We start from the raw sequence: 16477 nt of genomic DNA on the forward strand, positions 1-16477 counted from the left end.
GATTTCATGTTGCAGATCAAAACCCCAAAACTTTGTTTTAATCCCATCTTTCTTGCATGTGCTTTACAAAAGTAATTGTGAGGAGTGAAGGGCACTTGAAAGCTCCCACTGCTTCCTCAGGGTCAAAGTTTGGCAAGACTTACTGGAGACCCTGCTGGGCCCTGTGCACCTCCAGAACCTCGATCTCCTCTGGCTCCTTTAAGGCCTGGAAGGCCTATGAGACCTTGTGGACCAGGTGGGCCTGGTTCCCCGGGTAGTCCATTGCTGGGGACACCGCTGTCACAAGCACAGAAACCTGAGTCTCCTGGGAGAAAAAGACAACATAGAACAAAGTCGGTCTTTTTTTTCCAAGAAGAATGAAGAATTGATAGTGGTTATTTGTGACTTGAACAACTCAATAGAGAGCATCTGAAGGCTTGCAGAGAACACACTCAAATAAACTTGGTTCACTTTCTAGCAGAGTATGTCTGTGTTAGTGGTTCAGATTTTGTTAATCAGGGATGAGGCCCAGCCGTCAGTGAGTCTAATGTCCAGCCATAGTTGAGAACCACTGAGCTATACTAACCAGCTGAGAGTCTGGAATTCAAGCCGCTCAAAGATTTTCTTCACCAAAATGTCTTTTCCCCTGACTTTTGTACACATGAGACAAATGTGTACACATTTTTATATACATTGAAACAAATGCCAAATAAATAATGACAGGGACTTTAGCAAAGCACCTTGGAAGTGGTATAAAGGAGTTGCTAGCACTATAGTCCAACTCCCTATATCTTCTGTGCTTATTGTCTGGAAAATAAGAATTGGTGCCAACATAGGTGACCCTGAGTTTCCCTAAGATTCTGAAGTGACTCTTCTTACTTTTAGAAAATTGATGATTTCTAAAACTCTAAGAGAACAGTCTGTTTTTCAGATAAGTATTTCTCGAGTGTGATCCTGCATGAGTTACCTGTGATAAGGCAGCTTGCTCGTTATCCCAGTCCTATCCCAGTCTTAATCAATCAGTCTCAGGAGCCCAGACCAAATAATTTAATTTTTAATGACCTCCCCTCAGTGATTATCATGTACAAAGAAGCTTCAGAATCCCTATTACTATTCCATACTTTGAGAAAATCTTTCAGCCCCATGGAAATACAGAAAGGGAAGCATCAGAAATGTCCCTGTTTTAGGAGTGTGAATGGTATGGAGAAATAGACCAGCTTTGTAGTGAGTTAGGTAAGGGCCAAAGTTAACATCTAAGTTAATTTAATGCCCTTTCCATCAAATACTTTTCACTGGATCTGAATAGTAGAGAACAAGCTTTCAGACATTTCTTAACCAGCCTCTATATGCTTAGGCAATGACATTTTATGACAGAGCAATGAGAAAGGAGAGGAGTAAGTTAGAACTTCTCTGTTTGAGGCTAAGGAAAGCAGTTAATTCCTAAAGATCTTGAATAACTGAACCCTAGGCAATCCCCAAACCTCCCTTCAGTCAGTGATTTCACCTCTTCTTCCGTCCTGGCCTTGGCCACAACCATAATGAATTGACTTATTGAGCATCTTCCACTCAGAGTAAGTGATAGAAGGGGGAAATAACCAAAGGCAGCAAGGAGACAGACAGAATTAGTACAGCTGAAAAATGAGGTCACTGATCGGTTCTCAACATCAGTGGGGACTAGGGTTGTTTTCCTGGAGCCAGCTGGCTTTTTCAGAGTCCCAAGTCTTGACCTGTTCAGAGCACTTTGCTTAAGGCTGAAGGTATTAAGTGGCTTACATCATGGGAGGGGTAGCAGCATGCACTGGTTAATAGCCTGGGCTGCAGGTGAAGGAGACAGAAAAAGAAGCCTATGAGCAACTTGGTCCTGTGTGACCTCCATTGCTAGCCTCAGTCTTAGAGCCCAAATACAGCACTTCTAACAATCCTATAATCAAAGTTCCAAACAGGATCCACAGTTGCTTCTGTTTAGGTTCCCTGGGCTGTTAGTTTGCTCATTCCTCATAAAGCCTTCTCTAAGGAGTTTGGAGGACCAAGAAACTCAAGGGGACAAAATCACCTTTTACTCCTTTGAGGCCTGGGTTTCCTTTTGGACCTTGTTCTCCTCGGAGACCAGGGAACCCTGGTTCTTTGTTGTGTAGGGTCTCAGTCTCAAATTCTGGACCTTTGGGTGAAAGAAAGATAAAGGATTAGCAACTTGTATAAGCCTGATGACTCCTCTGACTAACCACAGCAGCTCAATCACCAAGGCCCAAGTCCTCGAGGCTGAACAACCAGAGCAGAGCCAAAAAAATAACATTCAAGACTGGGACCCCAAATCTTCAGCAAGGAGTTAACAGGACCTCTGTTGGCTCAATTCACTCAACTAATATTTATGGAATGTCCATTATGTTCTAGGCAACGTACTAGACAGTGGGGTTACAGAAATTAGCAAGGTAGTTTCTGTAACTCAGCAGTGTCAATGTCTACCCCAGAAACCTCTCTTAGGACAAAAGAGGAAAGAGGTGCAAGCCGCAGTGGACATGGGATTTAAGGTACAAAGAAACATTCTGGGCAACATTTCCAGCCTTTCTCTCAGAATCTAGAATCTCACACTTAAGTAGGAGATCTAAGGAGAACAAGCCCTATGTAGGCTTTTAGCAGCCACTTCCAGGATCCAGGCTTGGCTTCTTTTTTTCTTTTTTTTTTGAGATGGAGTATTGCTCTTGTTGCCCAGGCTGGAGTACAATGGAGCGATCTTGGCTCACTGCAACCTCTGCCTCCTGGGTTCAAGTGATTTTCCTGCCTCAGCCTCCTGAGTACCTGAGATTACAGGCATGCGCCACCATGCCCAGCTAATATTGTATTTTTAGTAGAGACAGGGTTTCCCTAGGTTGATAAGGCTGGTCTCAAACTCCCGACCTCAGATGTTCTGCCCGCCTCAGACTCCCAAAGTGCTGGGATTACAGGTGTGAGCCACCGCGGCCAGCCAGCTTCTATTTTTCTCAGGTTCTCAGCCCACCACATTGGAGCCCTATGGACCAGAGCAAGCACAAAAGAGCCAGTGCTGCTTCTTCAGGAGCTGAAAAAGCAGAGGCTTAAGGACTGAGAACAGTGAAAGATGGAGTGAGAATGGGTACAAAAATGGAAGGCATTAGGCTCTAGTTTGCTTGTTCCTTGATGGAGAACACTCTGCTGTCATATATAACTGGTAAAGGCAGGACTCTGACTCACAGATGATGGGGACTTCAGCGCTGTCCCTCTGCAATTATGATGTATCCTGGCTTAGCTGTTTCACTTGTGAGACAACCCCTCAAAAATCATGACTGTTCTGCAGTCTGGATCACATCTGAGTCTCAAGACCAAAAAGAGAAATGAGTAACTTACTAGGTGGGCCTGGTGGACCTGGTGGGCCTGGCAAACCATCTCTGCCAGGGAGGCCAGCTGCCCCGATTGTGGTACGGCCTGGGTTTCCTTGGTCCCCCTTCAGTCCTGGAAATCCCTGAGGCCCTAGGGCTCCTGGGACACCTGAAAGAATAAGCCCACACACAAATGCTTATTATATAATCCTACTCTCTGGGGCATTCCTATCTGTGGCATATGTTGGAAACAAGTCCAAGGAAGAATTTGGGAAAGTATTTGCCCTTCTCTTGCATCAGAGTTAGAAGGATCCTTAGCAATCAATTGGCTGTTAAGCTAATTTTCCCTCTTGGGAAACTGAGACCCAAAGAAGAGAGGAAACATGATCGGGGCCCAGTATTTCTTAGTGGCAAACCTGAGAGGAAAATCTGGGTGTCTAGCCTTTCACTTCTCAATTTTTTTCCACCTTGGTGCTGGGGCCAGCTGTACATTTTCCTGGTGGCTGCTTTAAAAACGTAGGTATTTTCACAGCAGCCCAACGCCAAGGAATTCAGAAACTGGTGACTTGAAAAGTAATAGCTGTTGGGGGCTTGGGGGCTAGGGGAGGGATAGCAGTGGGTGGGGAGATTGGGGAGGAAAAACATTAGAAGAAATACCTAATGTAGGTGACGGGTGGATGGAGGCAGCAAACCACTACAGCATGTGTATACCTACCTATGTAACACTCCTTCACAATCTGCATATGTACCCCAGAACTTAAAGTATAATAAAAATAAATAAATAAAAGCATTAGCTGAGCTTTAAATATGGGGCATCACTGCCTCCAAGATTCTGGAATGTCCCTTTTCTACATGTCACTATAGAATGACATATGGATGTGATTAGTTCAAGAGTTACCCACACGATCCTTGGACCATTTAGTTCCTGGCTGAATCCTACAGCAAGGTTTTGGGTACAAATTTTCCTCTGGGCTTTTGCTGCCCCTCTTGACAAGCATCAGCTGGGATGGTACATCCACAGGAGAAGGACACAGCTCCAGCAACTCAACCCAGGATCCCTCTTGTTGCTGCAAACCTCAATGGCAGTCTAGTATTGCCTGTCCAGCTATGACACATTAAGCCAAAAACAAAAGCTGATTACCCAGGCCCTACCCCCACATACATTAGCCTTGGGCTGGCAGTCGGGTTCCTACTGACTATAGTCTACCTCTTCTTTGACTTTGGCTAGGTGTATGCCCTGACCCAGAGGTACAGAAGGGAATGCTGGGAACCACAGTGCATAAAGGGCTGATCTGTGCAGGAAATGGGTTAGTTTTTTTTTCACCTGATAATGCTGGCAAGCCAGGGACACCAGAAGGGCCACGCAGGCCCTGGATGCCTTCATCTCCTTTAAGGCCTGGGAGGCCGGGTACACCAGGGTCTCCAGGATTACCTGGCATTGTAATGAGAAAAAAAAAAGCAGTAAACCAACACAGAAGGGGCCCACAGATGCTGCAAAATTCCCAAGAGGTACAGGGAGCTGTCCTGGCATTAGAAGTGACTTACTTGCCCTTTCCAAGTTTCTCATGCTAATGACATCACATGATAATGGGTCTTCTGGAGCCAAGGGGCCTTCTGGAGCCAGCACTAGTATATCAAGAATTGGTCTGGCCAAGGCCTGCCTTTCATGATAAGCTCTGGTAGGTACTAGGAAGCTGCTTCTTCTACCACTAATCTGCAATGCCTCAAATGTCTACCATTTGGTTTAAGATGCTGAAGTCCACTATTTATGTTATACATATATGTTTCCTGGAAGTGGCACACAGGAAGCCACTGTCAAATATTAGTACCAAACAGTGCATGGGCCTTAGAAGGTGAGAGGAGAGGGACAAGTTGGAAGATCCATGGAAGAGGCACTACAGTGGAAGCCTTTGGTCAAACAAGAAGTAACTGGAGACACTGCACATCTCAATCTTTGGAGAACGTAAAGGGAAGAGATGGGCACACACAATAACTAGGACAAGGAGAGGTGAAGACACACGTTCTACACTTGATCTTAGCCAAAAGGCCGAGAAGCAATGAAGACACACTTTCTAAGCATCATACTTGTGAGGGCTCTCAGCCACTTGTTCCCCTAACCAAATGTATTTTTCTATTTCCTATGAAATTGTTAAGCTCAAGCATGCGTGGATCATCTACATGAGGCCCTGAGTATTCCATAGTATCAAACTGAAGTCAGTTCAGCTCTGCGGTGGTTATCATTTCTTCCCTAAGCATCACCAGGAGAACCATTTTTACCAAATTCAGGCCCAGGCAGAACCAAATCCTAGGCTTGGTGGACTGATCACAAAAATGGGGCACTGGGCTTGGCTTCTCTGCCTGAAAGATTAGAGTTAGCTTTATTTCTTAAGCTCAGAAACCATGAGGAGCTCTTGGGCGTGTCAGGTTTAGAAACAATTGAGTAACAAAGTAACATTTTTATAATTACACAGGATATAAAATTTAACTCCCTGTCTTTATTTTCCACTCAAATTAATGGGAAGTTGCACCTGAGATCACAGCACCATCTATATCGATGAAAACATCTGGGCCTGGCAGGCCAATGTCACCCTTTTCACCCTGAAAAGAGTAAATACATTAAACACAAATATTTCCATGATCTTATTACCCAAGATCTATGTACCATTAAAGCCCATCCCGAGTAAAATGAAGAAAGGTTCTTCTTTCTATAACTGCAGATTTTTAGGGTCAACTAGTCCATAGGTTAATTTCAAAGTCCCATAAATTTCAGATGAAGGTGACACAAAGCAGACCAGAGGTCTGACATTCAATTGCAAACCTGTCAAGTACAAGGGATCCCAAGTTTATTTTGCAACCCTACTCAAGCGCAGTCTGCTTCTGGGCCTTGGCTGTACCTAAGTAGTGCTAAAGGGAGAACAGAGTTTTAACTTTTTTCACTCTCAACAGGCCTGGGCCTCTACTATAATTACAACTCTTGTCAGTAGACGATATCAGGCAGAGGAAATTAAAGGAGTTCTAATACTCCACAAAGAGGGATTTAGGTACTAAAAACACATACAGTGGCATATCTAGGGTGGGATGGTGGTAGTTATATGCCCAGGTGTAGGCAAAGGGGGATGCATTGCCTGTAGAAAATTTAAAAACAATAGTAAAATCTAACAGTTGGCAATTCTAAGCAATGAGAATAAAATTTTCCTTGTCTTCAGGATGGACTTGCTCCTACCAGCCCCTGCCCCTTAGTTTACCACTGATCAAAGAAATGCTCATCAGCAGCTTTGTGTGTTCAAACTAGGTTACATCCATTTCTTATGAAAAATTGAAACTTAAAAGGTCAAAATATTAAAAATACTTCATCTTACATACAGATATTTGTGGTGATTCACCCTTCCACCTCCCAACCCTGGAGTTTTCACTTCCCAAAATTACCTCAATTCCTTGGAATCCATTAAGCCCAGGAAATCCTGGGGACCCCTTCTTGCCCTGTGACAGAAACATAGTTACCACTAAGTTGAAAGTATGAGAGCATAAGAGAGTCTGGTCTTTGGATTATGCCAGGGCAAATGGCTCATGGACTTTGGATGACATTCCAGGATATGTATGGCTTCTATGTGACTCTGGAAGCTGTAAAATCTTCCAAAAGACAACATGGCAGTAGGTAGCTGATTTACATATTAGGAGGTACAAGGGCCGCAAAGCTAGACATGGATATAAACAGGCTGCCCTTGCTAGTCCCTGATAACATGCCAAAGGTGTATGACCACAGGATGGCATGGCAAGGTACTGAACTTGACACTGGATACTCATCTTCTTGAGTGAAAAGCAAAGAGGACAGTGGCTAAAATTATACCAAAAAAGGGATATGATCAATTTGCATTATAAATAATGTCTCTCTTTGGCCATGTTAAGTAAAGCAAAGCGGACTTTTGATTGGGATTTTATACACTAAAGCATTAATAATATTAACCAAAATACCTGTTTCCCTGGAGGGCCTTGGACTCCTTCTGAACCCATTGGACCCTGTAAAGAAAATAGTTACACCTTAGCAAGACCAATAGACCACTTAAAAAAAAGTCAGTAAACTTATATAACAAAGCTATCCAACTGAATTCAGGATTTAGCAGCTCCGAAAATCAGGTAAGTGAATGAACCAGACCTGGCTTAATGACTTTCTTTTCTTTCTTTCTTTCCTTCCTTCCTTTCTCTTTCTTTCTTTCTTTCTTTCTTTCTTTCTTTCTTTCTTTCTTTCTTTCTTTCTTTCTTTCTTTCTTTCTTTTTCTTTCTTTTCTTTCTTTCTTTCTTTCTTCCTTTCTTTCTTTCTTTCTCTCTCTCTCTGTCTCTCTCTCTTTCTTTCTTTCCTTCTCACTTTCCCTCCCTCCCTCCCTCCCTCCCTCCCTCCCTCCCTTCCTTCTTTCTTTGAGACGGAGCCTTGTTCTGTCACTTAGGCTGGAGTGCAGTGGCACAATCTTGGCTCACTGCAACCTCTGCCTTCCGGGTTCAAGCTATTCTCCTGCCTCAGCCTCCTGAGTAGCTGGGACTATAGGCACGCAAAACCAGGCCCAGCTAATTTTTGTATTTTCAGTGGACACAGGGTTTCACCACGTTGGCCAGCTGGTCTCGAACTCCTGACCTCAGGCAATTCACCCACCTTGGCCTCCCAAAGTGCTGGGATTACAGATGTGAGCCACTGCACCTGGCCTAATGACTTCTAAGCCCTAATCCATCAGACTGAATAGCCACATGGAGCATTTTTTAAGAGCTAAATAAATGGAAACAGTTTAAGTAGCACATGGAATTTGGTAGAAGCGCTGGGTGGTATTATACTTAGCCTGTATTAGTTCTAAGTCAGGAGATTTTTAAATAGATTATGGGAGGGCCTCATCTTCCACCTCAAATGCATTCTTTGTTGGTGATTTTATGTACTTCCAAGACAAGAAAGGGGGGAAAGGAGAGAAGGAAATGGTAGGGTAATAGATAAATATGACTAAATACTCAAAAGACTCTTAATAAACTTCATGGTCAAGTTAACACAATTCTCTAAAATGTTACTTCTTTGAGGCTAAGTTTGGCCCACTGCTTCTAGCTCAAGACCTCAGTGCCTGAAGCTAGGAATCAGAGAGGCTAATAGTTTTCCATTTGAAGTGAGATTTTTAATGGAAACTGTTGACTTCAGGCTTGTTTCTGTTCAATAAAGATTGTACTTGACCTTCTTTATTCCATTCCTGTGCCACGTCCCTGCTTAATTCCCTCAGAATAGAATGGATTGAAAGCAAGGCAACATTCATATCATTCTTTAGCCTAGAAGACCATGATATATGACAGCAAGGAGATAAATAGGCTGAGGGGCCACCTAGAGTAGGGGGTGCCTCATTCCTTTTCAAGGGAGCCACTCAATCAAGAAAATGGGGCTAAGAAGAGAGAATGAGGTGGTAGAAATCTGCCAGTGGGTTGAGAAAGAGAAATGAGAAGTTTAGGTGGCCATCAAGTTGCAAAACATACAGAAATAACAGGAAAGAAATGGACTAGGTGACTTGACAGACGCAGGCAAGTAACATTCCAGGTTCATACCCTAGGTCCTGGCAAACCAGGGATTCCCTTTTCTCCCTTTTCTCCAGTAGTTCCAAGGCCCTAAATGAAAAAAGAAACCACAAATTATAATACTTGTTTTCTCATCGGTCTCCTGGCTTCATCCAAAGCAAGGAGGCTATTTTAACCCAGCTCCACTTTCGCCTTAGCAAGGCTTACCATGCTGTCTCTTATCACTGCCTGAGAAGCACATAGGGTCTGAATATAAAATGGACCATTCATTCAAGGTTCCTCTTTGGTTAGAGATGTAATGTCCCCACTACCCACAACACTGTTCCATGTATTTATAGTATCATGGGCTAACAGCATAGGAATGATTAAGTATCTAACCTTGATTTTACAGATTGGGAAACCTGCATCTAGATGGGTTAAAAATCAATGAGAAAGCCAGATTTTGAGTTTTTCATTTTGGGGACTTTTCCATTAGAACAGGCTGCCTTCTATCATCTAGGAACTTGACTTTTTGACCCACAAATGAAGGATTATGCAAATTCTTAGGGGCTGATACTAGGGAGAAGAGCAAGAGCTTTTCCCCTTTGGAGATATAATGAACACAACATCCTTTTGAGTGGGGAGAAGTATTTCTATGTAGGAATAGTCTGAAACCCTGCAGCTCCTGTACTGGGACTGTAAGGCTCTTGCCTGGCCCTAGAGATAGCCAAAGGGGACTGTGAGCTGTTCTCCAATCCCTCTTGCCCTGCTCAATAGAGGTGAGGTTTTGTAGCCATGAATATGATTGGGAATTCTCTAGGGAAAAGCAGGAACTCCAAGAAGCAGAATGAGTAAGAGAAAACTTTCTCCCCTCTGGGTCCAATGCCACTATCTGGGCCCCCAAGATACAGAAGAGTTCATTACCAAAGTGGATGAAGTTTTTCACAGTGAGGACATTTTGTTGTTTAAAATGATACTTTTTGGAGCACAGATTTTAGCAAACAACATTTGGCTTATTGTGAAAGTAAAGGAGGCAATGAAGCTTTCTCAAATGTAAGCTTGTGAAAGACACTAAATGTTGTGAAACATCTGTTGTCCCTTTGATGTGACCTGGCTCAGCTGCTTTAACTCCATTTGTAGCTTTTTCTTCCTTTTCCATACATACTCAGAGCATTCCTATGAGTGCTGAAAGCTGGTTGAATACCGCTTGGCTTTCTGGGCCCAGGGTTTTTCATTTTTGTTTTCTTTTGGCTAGTCGTGTTTTTGTTTTTTTTTAATGTGGGTTGTTTTTACTGGGAGGTGTGTGTGTGTGTGTGTGTGCATGTGTGTGTGCACGCACATGTGTTCATGAGTGTGTGCATGTCTGTGCGTGTGTGTGCATGTATGTGTGCATGTGTGTGCATAGGATCCAATTCAAAGTAGGCTTTGGTCACCTACTTACCTGTTCTCTTTTCTGCATTTATATAACTGTGCATCAAATAGCTCAGCCTTCTTGCTACATTAAATTTCTAATTTGAAAGGCTCATGGGTTAAACTGAATGCAAACTTATTTGAAATATTATTTTTTTCTGCATCAAACCAAGGTATTCTGAAACTTGGTGGAATGTCTATTGGCTTCTGATGTCAAACAGTTCAAGAAGCCTTCTCTGACCCGTCCATGAAATCCGTGGCAGCCCATGCTGCCCCAAACTCTTAAAGTGCCAAGATTGGTTGCATTTGAAAGTTTTGTAAGCACAAGGCTTATATTACATTCTCTTTTATCTTCCTCCAAGGCCCATTACAACAGTCTGAACACATACAAGGTGGCCCAGTAAATACTTGTTGAATTGAGTGGAATAATGGCTGAGAGAACAAAATTATTGCAAAGAATGAAGAAAAGAATGTTCAGGAACCATCTTGTGCCCCCATCTATCTTGCTCACAGTTATATATATAAGGGGGCCTTGTGATTCTTCTTCATAAAGCAGAAGAGTCTTGCTTTTTCAGAGGGTGTGAGAGTTTGTGCTATAGTGTAAACAAAAATAAATACATAAAAAATGTAAAAAGGGAAAAAAAAGAAAGAAGGAAAATTTGTGTGTGGGGATTAGAGCCAATGAAAGATAAATGGTTTGGCAAGACACTGGCTGTGCTGTAGGTTCAACTTTTCTTCCAGAACAGGGAGGTACTGTGCAGGGACCTTGCTGAACAAACTGTTCTATCAAGATGCCCTGGGACTGGCCCCGACACAGTCAGGCCTCCTCATGAGTGATCTTGCAAATGCTGCTCCCACGCTCCTACTTACCCACGGCTGGAAAGCCTCACTGGAGCTAGCTTAACTGTTTCCAGGCCTGCTATCCTTGGCTCTGGACTCCTGATGCTTTTTGGTTCTGAGGAGTTTCAATTGAAGAACCCCATCTACCTAGTAGTTACCCCTACTGGGTAGGTGGTGGGTAACTTTTGATCTACTCAATAGTTACCTCAGGATTTGCCAGTTTCTTCTCTTCTCCCTCCCCTCATCTATTCCATTTTTACCTTCCCCTATGTTTGCTAGTCCCTGGGACAGAGGGCACGTGGATATATAATTCTCTCTGATGACCTCCATGGAAGGACCTGTGGCTTACAAGTGTGAGTGTGTTGCTGGAGACAGTGGGATAAGATGTGTGAAGTGAGGACTGAACCAGAAAATCAGGGATGTTTGGTCACTGCAGAGGGGCCGAGAGAAAGAAGGTGAGGCACAAATCTGTGAGGTTGGGCACTTTGTCTCTTACAAAGATTTGGACTCAGATAGGAAGAAAACAAATAGTTAAAGGGAACATTTTGGATTCCCTAGAGATTTCTCTGCTCAGTGCTGCCTTGTCTCTGAGTGAGTGTGTATAATTGAAAACTGATGTGAAGGCTTTGGGTTTGAAAAGTACACTTCATCTGAAAAGTCCAGAGTATTGCAAATACATTACCACTTTTCTCCTCATAACTTTTCTATCTTAAGGCATTCATAGATGGTCCTATGAATGTTCCCATTAAACAGATAGAGATATTAGGACTGAAGGAGTTACCTGATTTGGCCAAGGTCACAGGTTAAATCTGTGCCAGAGTGGGCTGAGAACTCTGGTTTCTTGATTCCCACCCTATGAAAACATGTTTTTCTATGTAAAGGGGTTACTTTCCAGCTCTGAGGTCTTTACAAACAACTGGGGTTTCTATTTTTCAGCCCACACTCTGAAACACTGGAAATACTGAGCTAGAAATAGCACTGCAATTTATCACCATGAATTGTCTTCAGTCTCTTTTACAGGACAAAAGGGAACGGGTTGAAATTGCAGCAGGGGAACTACTCTGGGTTCAGATGTGGAAATGAAGACGAGGGAGGGAGTGTGAGACAGTGAAGCCAAGAACACCCAAGGAGATCATAACATCCTCTTTAGAGATTTAGAGATTAAAAACCCCACCACGACTGGGATTAGAACAAACTGGACTGTAGGGGGCAGTATGGTGTGGAGAAAAAGCCTCAAACTGGCTAGAATTCAAGAAAGCTGAATTTCAATCTCAGCTCTGCTAATCACTAGCTGTGTGATTCTGGACAAACCTCTTTACCCATTGAGGCTGTGGTTTCCTCATCAGTACAAGGGAGATAAGCCTGGCTCACCTTGCTTACCTCACAGGGACAATGCCAGGTGGCTAGAATCTATGTGCAATGCTCTCAAAGAAAGGTGAAAACCTGATTCCCAAGCCCACTTACAAAGTACTTTCTTCTGTACTGTCCAACAGAAACATAATGCGAGCTACTGTGTTATTTTCATTTTTCTAGTAGCCACATTAAAAAGGCAAAGTAAACAGAGATTAATTTAAATGATATATTTTACTTAACCAAATATATATAATAAATATTGTCATTTTAACATTGAAGTAAAAAATGTTACTGACATATTCTAGATTTCTTTTCACACTTTTTAGTTCTGGTGTGTATTTTACACTTACAGTACATCTCATTTCAGATCAGCCACATTTAAAGGGCTCAGTAGCCACACATGGCTGGGGGTTATCTTATCAAACAGGACAGTCTTATATTTTGTAAAGAAACTTCACATACATTATTAGTTGGGTCTTAAGAGAATTGAATATTGAATATATGCATGTTGAATATCGAATATATGCATGTTCTCACTCACATGTGGGAGTCAGTAAAGTTTATCTCATGGATGTAGAAAGTAGAATGAATGATACCAGAGGCTATGAAGGGTGTGAGTGTGGGGTTGGGGGAGAGATGGAGAGAGGTTGGTTAATGGGTACAAAAATAAAGATAGAATGAATAAGTTTTAGTGTTTGATAATGGAGGAGAGTGACTATAGTTAACAACATTGTACTGTGTATTTCTAAGTAGCCAGAAGAGAGATTTGAAATGTCCCCAACACATAGAAATGACAAATATTTGCAGTTATGGATATCCTAAATACCCTGACTTCATCATTACACAGTCTGCGCATGTAACAAAATATCACATGTACCCCATAAATATGTAGAAATATTTTATATCAATAAAAACTATAAATATGACCATTGTCAAGTTACAGATGTAAAGAGAGGTTCAGTGACTTGCCAAAGTACCAGAGCTGGGGCTGGATCTAAAGTTTGGGTGCTTTGTGTCCAACACTAGTGTTCTCTTCCTTTCTGGTTCATTAGATACAGAGGTGATTAAAATCAAGGGGACTGAACAGATGATTCTCCATGCTCCCTTTATTTCTGTGGAGTAATAAGAATCATCATGGAAGGAACCTGGGCCACTGGCTCCACTACCTCTGCTTTCTGGCCACCCATAGAGACCCAAACTATTTCAAAGTACTGTAGGGAAGGAAGGATTCATCCATCCCCTTTGGTTGAGCAAGAAGAGGCAGGCCTAGTCATCTTTGATTCATCTATTTCTCTCCTGATACCTACTCCCAATCCATGAAAATCTTGTCAGGTCCTTCAAAACATATCTTGTGATTTAAAAGATACATTAAACAAATGTAATGTATTGGTCTTGTTTGGCTTCTTATTCAAACAAGGCAACTGTAAAAATATATATACCTATAAGACAATCATAAATTTGAATTCTGCCTTGTTAACTGATATTAATTACTGATCACAAATTACTGATGATATTGTCACTGTCTTAAAAAGTGCTTATCTTTTAGAAATACACAGGTATTTGTGATGAAACGATATGTCTATATTTTCTTCAGATTGGCCATAAGTTGCTAATTGTTGAAACTGGGTGATGGGTACACGAGGGATCATTATATCATTCTCTCTGCTTTTGTAAATGTTTGAAATGTTCCATAATAACAAGGTTGAACATTTTTACATTGTGAATCCATCCACTTCTTTCCATTTCCATTGCTGTCACTATAGTCCAAGTCATCACCACCACTATAGCCTGGACTACTGCAATAACCTCTGTGTTTGTTCTTCCACCCTTCCCATTCCCTCTCTTCTTCCCCCCACAGCCAGAGTGATCTTAAAAACACAAGTCAGAGCCTTTGAATGGCTCCCCATTACATTGAAAATAAAAATCTGCATTGACCTATGAAGGTAGCCAAGATCTGGTTCCTGATTCTGTATCTGTAATTATTGGTTTTGCTTACTCTGTTCCACTTACTGACCTTCTTACTGTTCCTCAAAAGTACTGAGGTTTTCTTAACCTCAAGGTCTTCACACTTAAAGTTCCCTCAGCCTTAAACTCTCTTTCCGATCTTCCCAAGACTTGCTCCCTCATAATATATAGGTCTCAGCTCATATATCACTTCCTCAGAAAGGCCCTTCTTGACTGCTCTGTCCCAAGTAGCCCACTATGTTCCCCAACCACACTTCATCACTTTATCCTTCTTTCATCTTCTATATATCACCACTATATGAACTTGTTATGGATTCATCTATTTATCGATTTCTTGTTTGTTTTTCCCTCACTCCTGCATTAGGATGTAATCTCAAGGTCAGGGACTTTTACTTAGTTACTGTTGTAACCTCCAAGTCCAGGAAATGGCTGGCACACAGGGACCCTCAAGAGGTAATTGATGAGTTTAAGAATCTAAGCTAGAAAGGCAGATATGAAAGTGGACATAGGATTACTGATTAGCTACCATTTACCGAATAATAAGTGCTAGACATGTAGTAAGCCCTTTTCATGCATGTTATCTCATTTAATCCTCATAGACACCCCGTCATTCTCCCCTTTTTTGTAGGTTAGGAAACTAAGGCTCAGAAAAGTTAAGAAATTTTTCCAGGGTCACATAGTTAGAAACTGGCAAAATCAGAAGTCAAGCCTAGGTTTGTTTTAACTCTAGAGCTTGAGCTAATAAACTCTAAGATATACAGCCTCATGGGGAACCATGCTTACGTCTACATTGTGTTTGAAAAACAAGAACATCTCCTTAAATGCCTTCTAATAATGAAGATGGTGGCATTCTCTACAATATTCATGGGAAGAGGTCTCTCTGTTAGCCTTCTATTGGTATAGTTTTGTCTAATCAGACCCTTGAACACATGTTGATCAAATAGAGAGACTTACCGGAAAGCCTGGAGGGCCACTTATGCCTGGAAAACCCTTAGGCCCTGGTTCACCCTGGAAAATCAGCTAAAGGTTAGTGAGTGGCATCAGGAAACAGTGAACACACAGGAGGAGGGCTCTCTGAAAATATTTGGACTGAGGAGTGCGGGACCAATGCGTTACCAGGATTAGGGCAGCAGAGAGTGGTGCAGATTCCTCAGGCTCCCTAACTAGAAGCTGTACCAGGATGTCTTAGTTCACGGAGCTGTGGGAGGAGGATTACGGACCATAACTGTCTAAAACAGAATGTCAAATACTGAGGCTAATTGAGAGACAGAAAGGATGATTGTCTGTTTTCTTTCTGGTGGAAAGTACGATTTCCTATAGAAAATTACAGACCGCAAAGAAATCCGTCGTTTTGGGGAAAGGGTAGAAATTACGATTTGAATAGGGACACATAACAATCTGAAAATCCTAGAAAAGCTCCCTAAATTTTGGGAATGATCAAGGAAGCAGACAATCTCTTTTGTGTTCCCAGATCATTCCCAAATCAATGACAACTTTCTGTCAACCTGGAGGGGCCTGGGGCTGTTGCTTCCACAAAGACAAATTTAAAGAAATGAGACTAAACACATTCCCCTGCCTAGGCCCCTTGGCCATGGGAAGAGAATCACAAAGCTTAAAGGTACCCTGGAAGGAAATGCAAGTTACTGAAAGATAGCTGCACATCTTAACAGTATACAGGCATTCAACTAGAACCATGTAGGTAGTACACACTCACTCACAGAAAATACAGATCATAAAATATTTCAGTTAAACAGGCCTGTAGTGTAAGCTTTGGTAGCTCAGATCAGGTGAATTAGGGCATATCTTGCCACCTGTTGACAGTATATCCTATTTTCAGGGTCATGTTTTAAGGGCAAATAACTTCTTTAAAAAGATAATTCAAGAGCAGCTATTCATACCCTATGTGTTCTGTCACAGTACTTTGGGGACACCATAAGCATTGAGAGGGTTGAGAGTTAGGAGGAAAAGACAACTATTTAATGTTTGTTTTAGTATATTCAGCATATCAAAAATTGAATATGAAACACTGAAACAGAGAAAATAGCACTTAAATGAATACTCAGATGCCCAGGCGCACTTATACC

At 42.1% G+C, this 16477-nt stretch overlaps 1 protein-coding gene across 4 annotated transcripts in view; it reads right to left on the minus strand.

Annotated features, from left to right (window-relative positions):
• Positions 1 to 16477, minus strand: part of COL4A6 (collagen type IV alpha 6 chain) — a 285194-nt gene that overhangs the window by 31731 nt on the left and 236986 nt on the right. For all 4 annotated transcript variants that reach the window (XM_035289317.3, XM_035289319.3, XM_035289316.3 and 1 more), the window contains exons 13-21: positions 15348 to 15401; positions 8877 to 8936; positions 7284 to 7328; positions 6738 to 6791; positions 5840 to 5909; positions 4636 to 4743; positions 3340 to 3480; positions 2033 to 2137; positions 144 to 304 (exon numbers count right to left, since the gene is read on the minus strand). In XM_035289317.3, coding sequence (XP_035145208.3) covers positions 144 to 304; positions 2033 to 2137; positions 3340 to 3480; positions 4636 to 4743; positions 5840 to 5909; positions 6738 to 6791; positions 7284 to 7328; positions 8877 to 8936; positions 15348 to 15401 — 798 coding nt within the window. The remainder of the gene's footprint in view (positions 1 to 143; positions 305 to 2032; positions 2138 to 3339; positions 3481 to 4635; positions 4744 to 5839; positions 5910 to 6737; positions 6792 to 7283; positions 7329 to 8876; positions 8937 to 15347; positions 15402 to 16477) is intronic.

This window comes from Callithrix jacchus, chromosome X, assembly GCF_049354715.1.
Source record: "Callithrix jacchus isolate 240 chromosome X, calJac240_pri, whole genome shotgun sequence".
Lineage (NCBI taxonomy): Eukaryota > Metazoa > Chordata > Mammalia > Primates > Cebidae > Callithrix > Callithrix jacchus.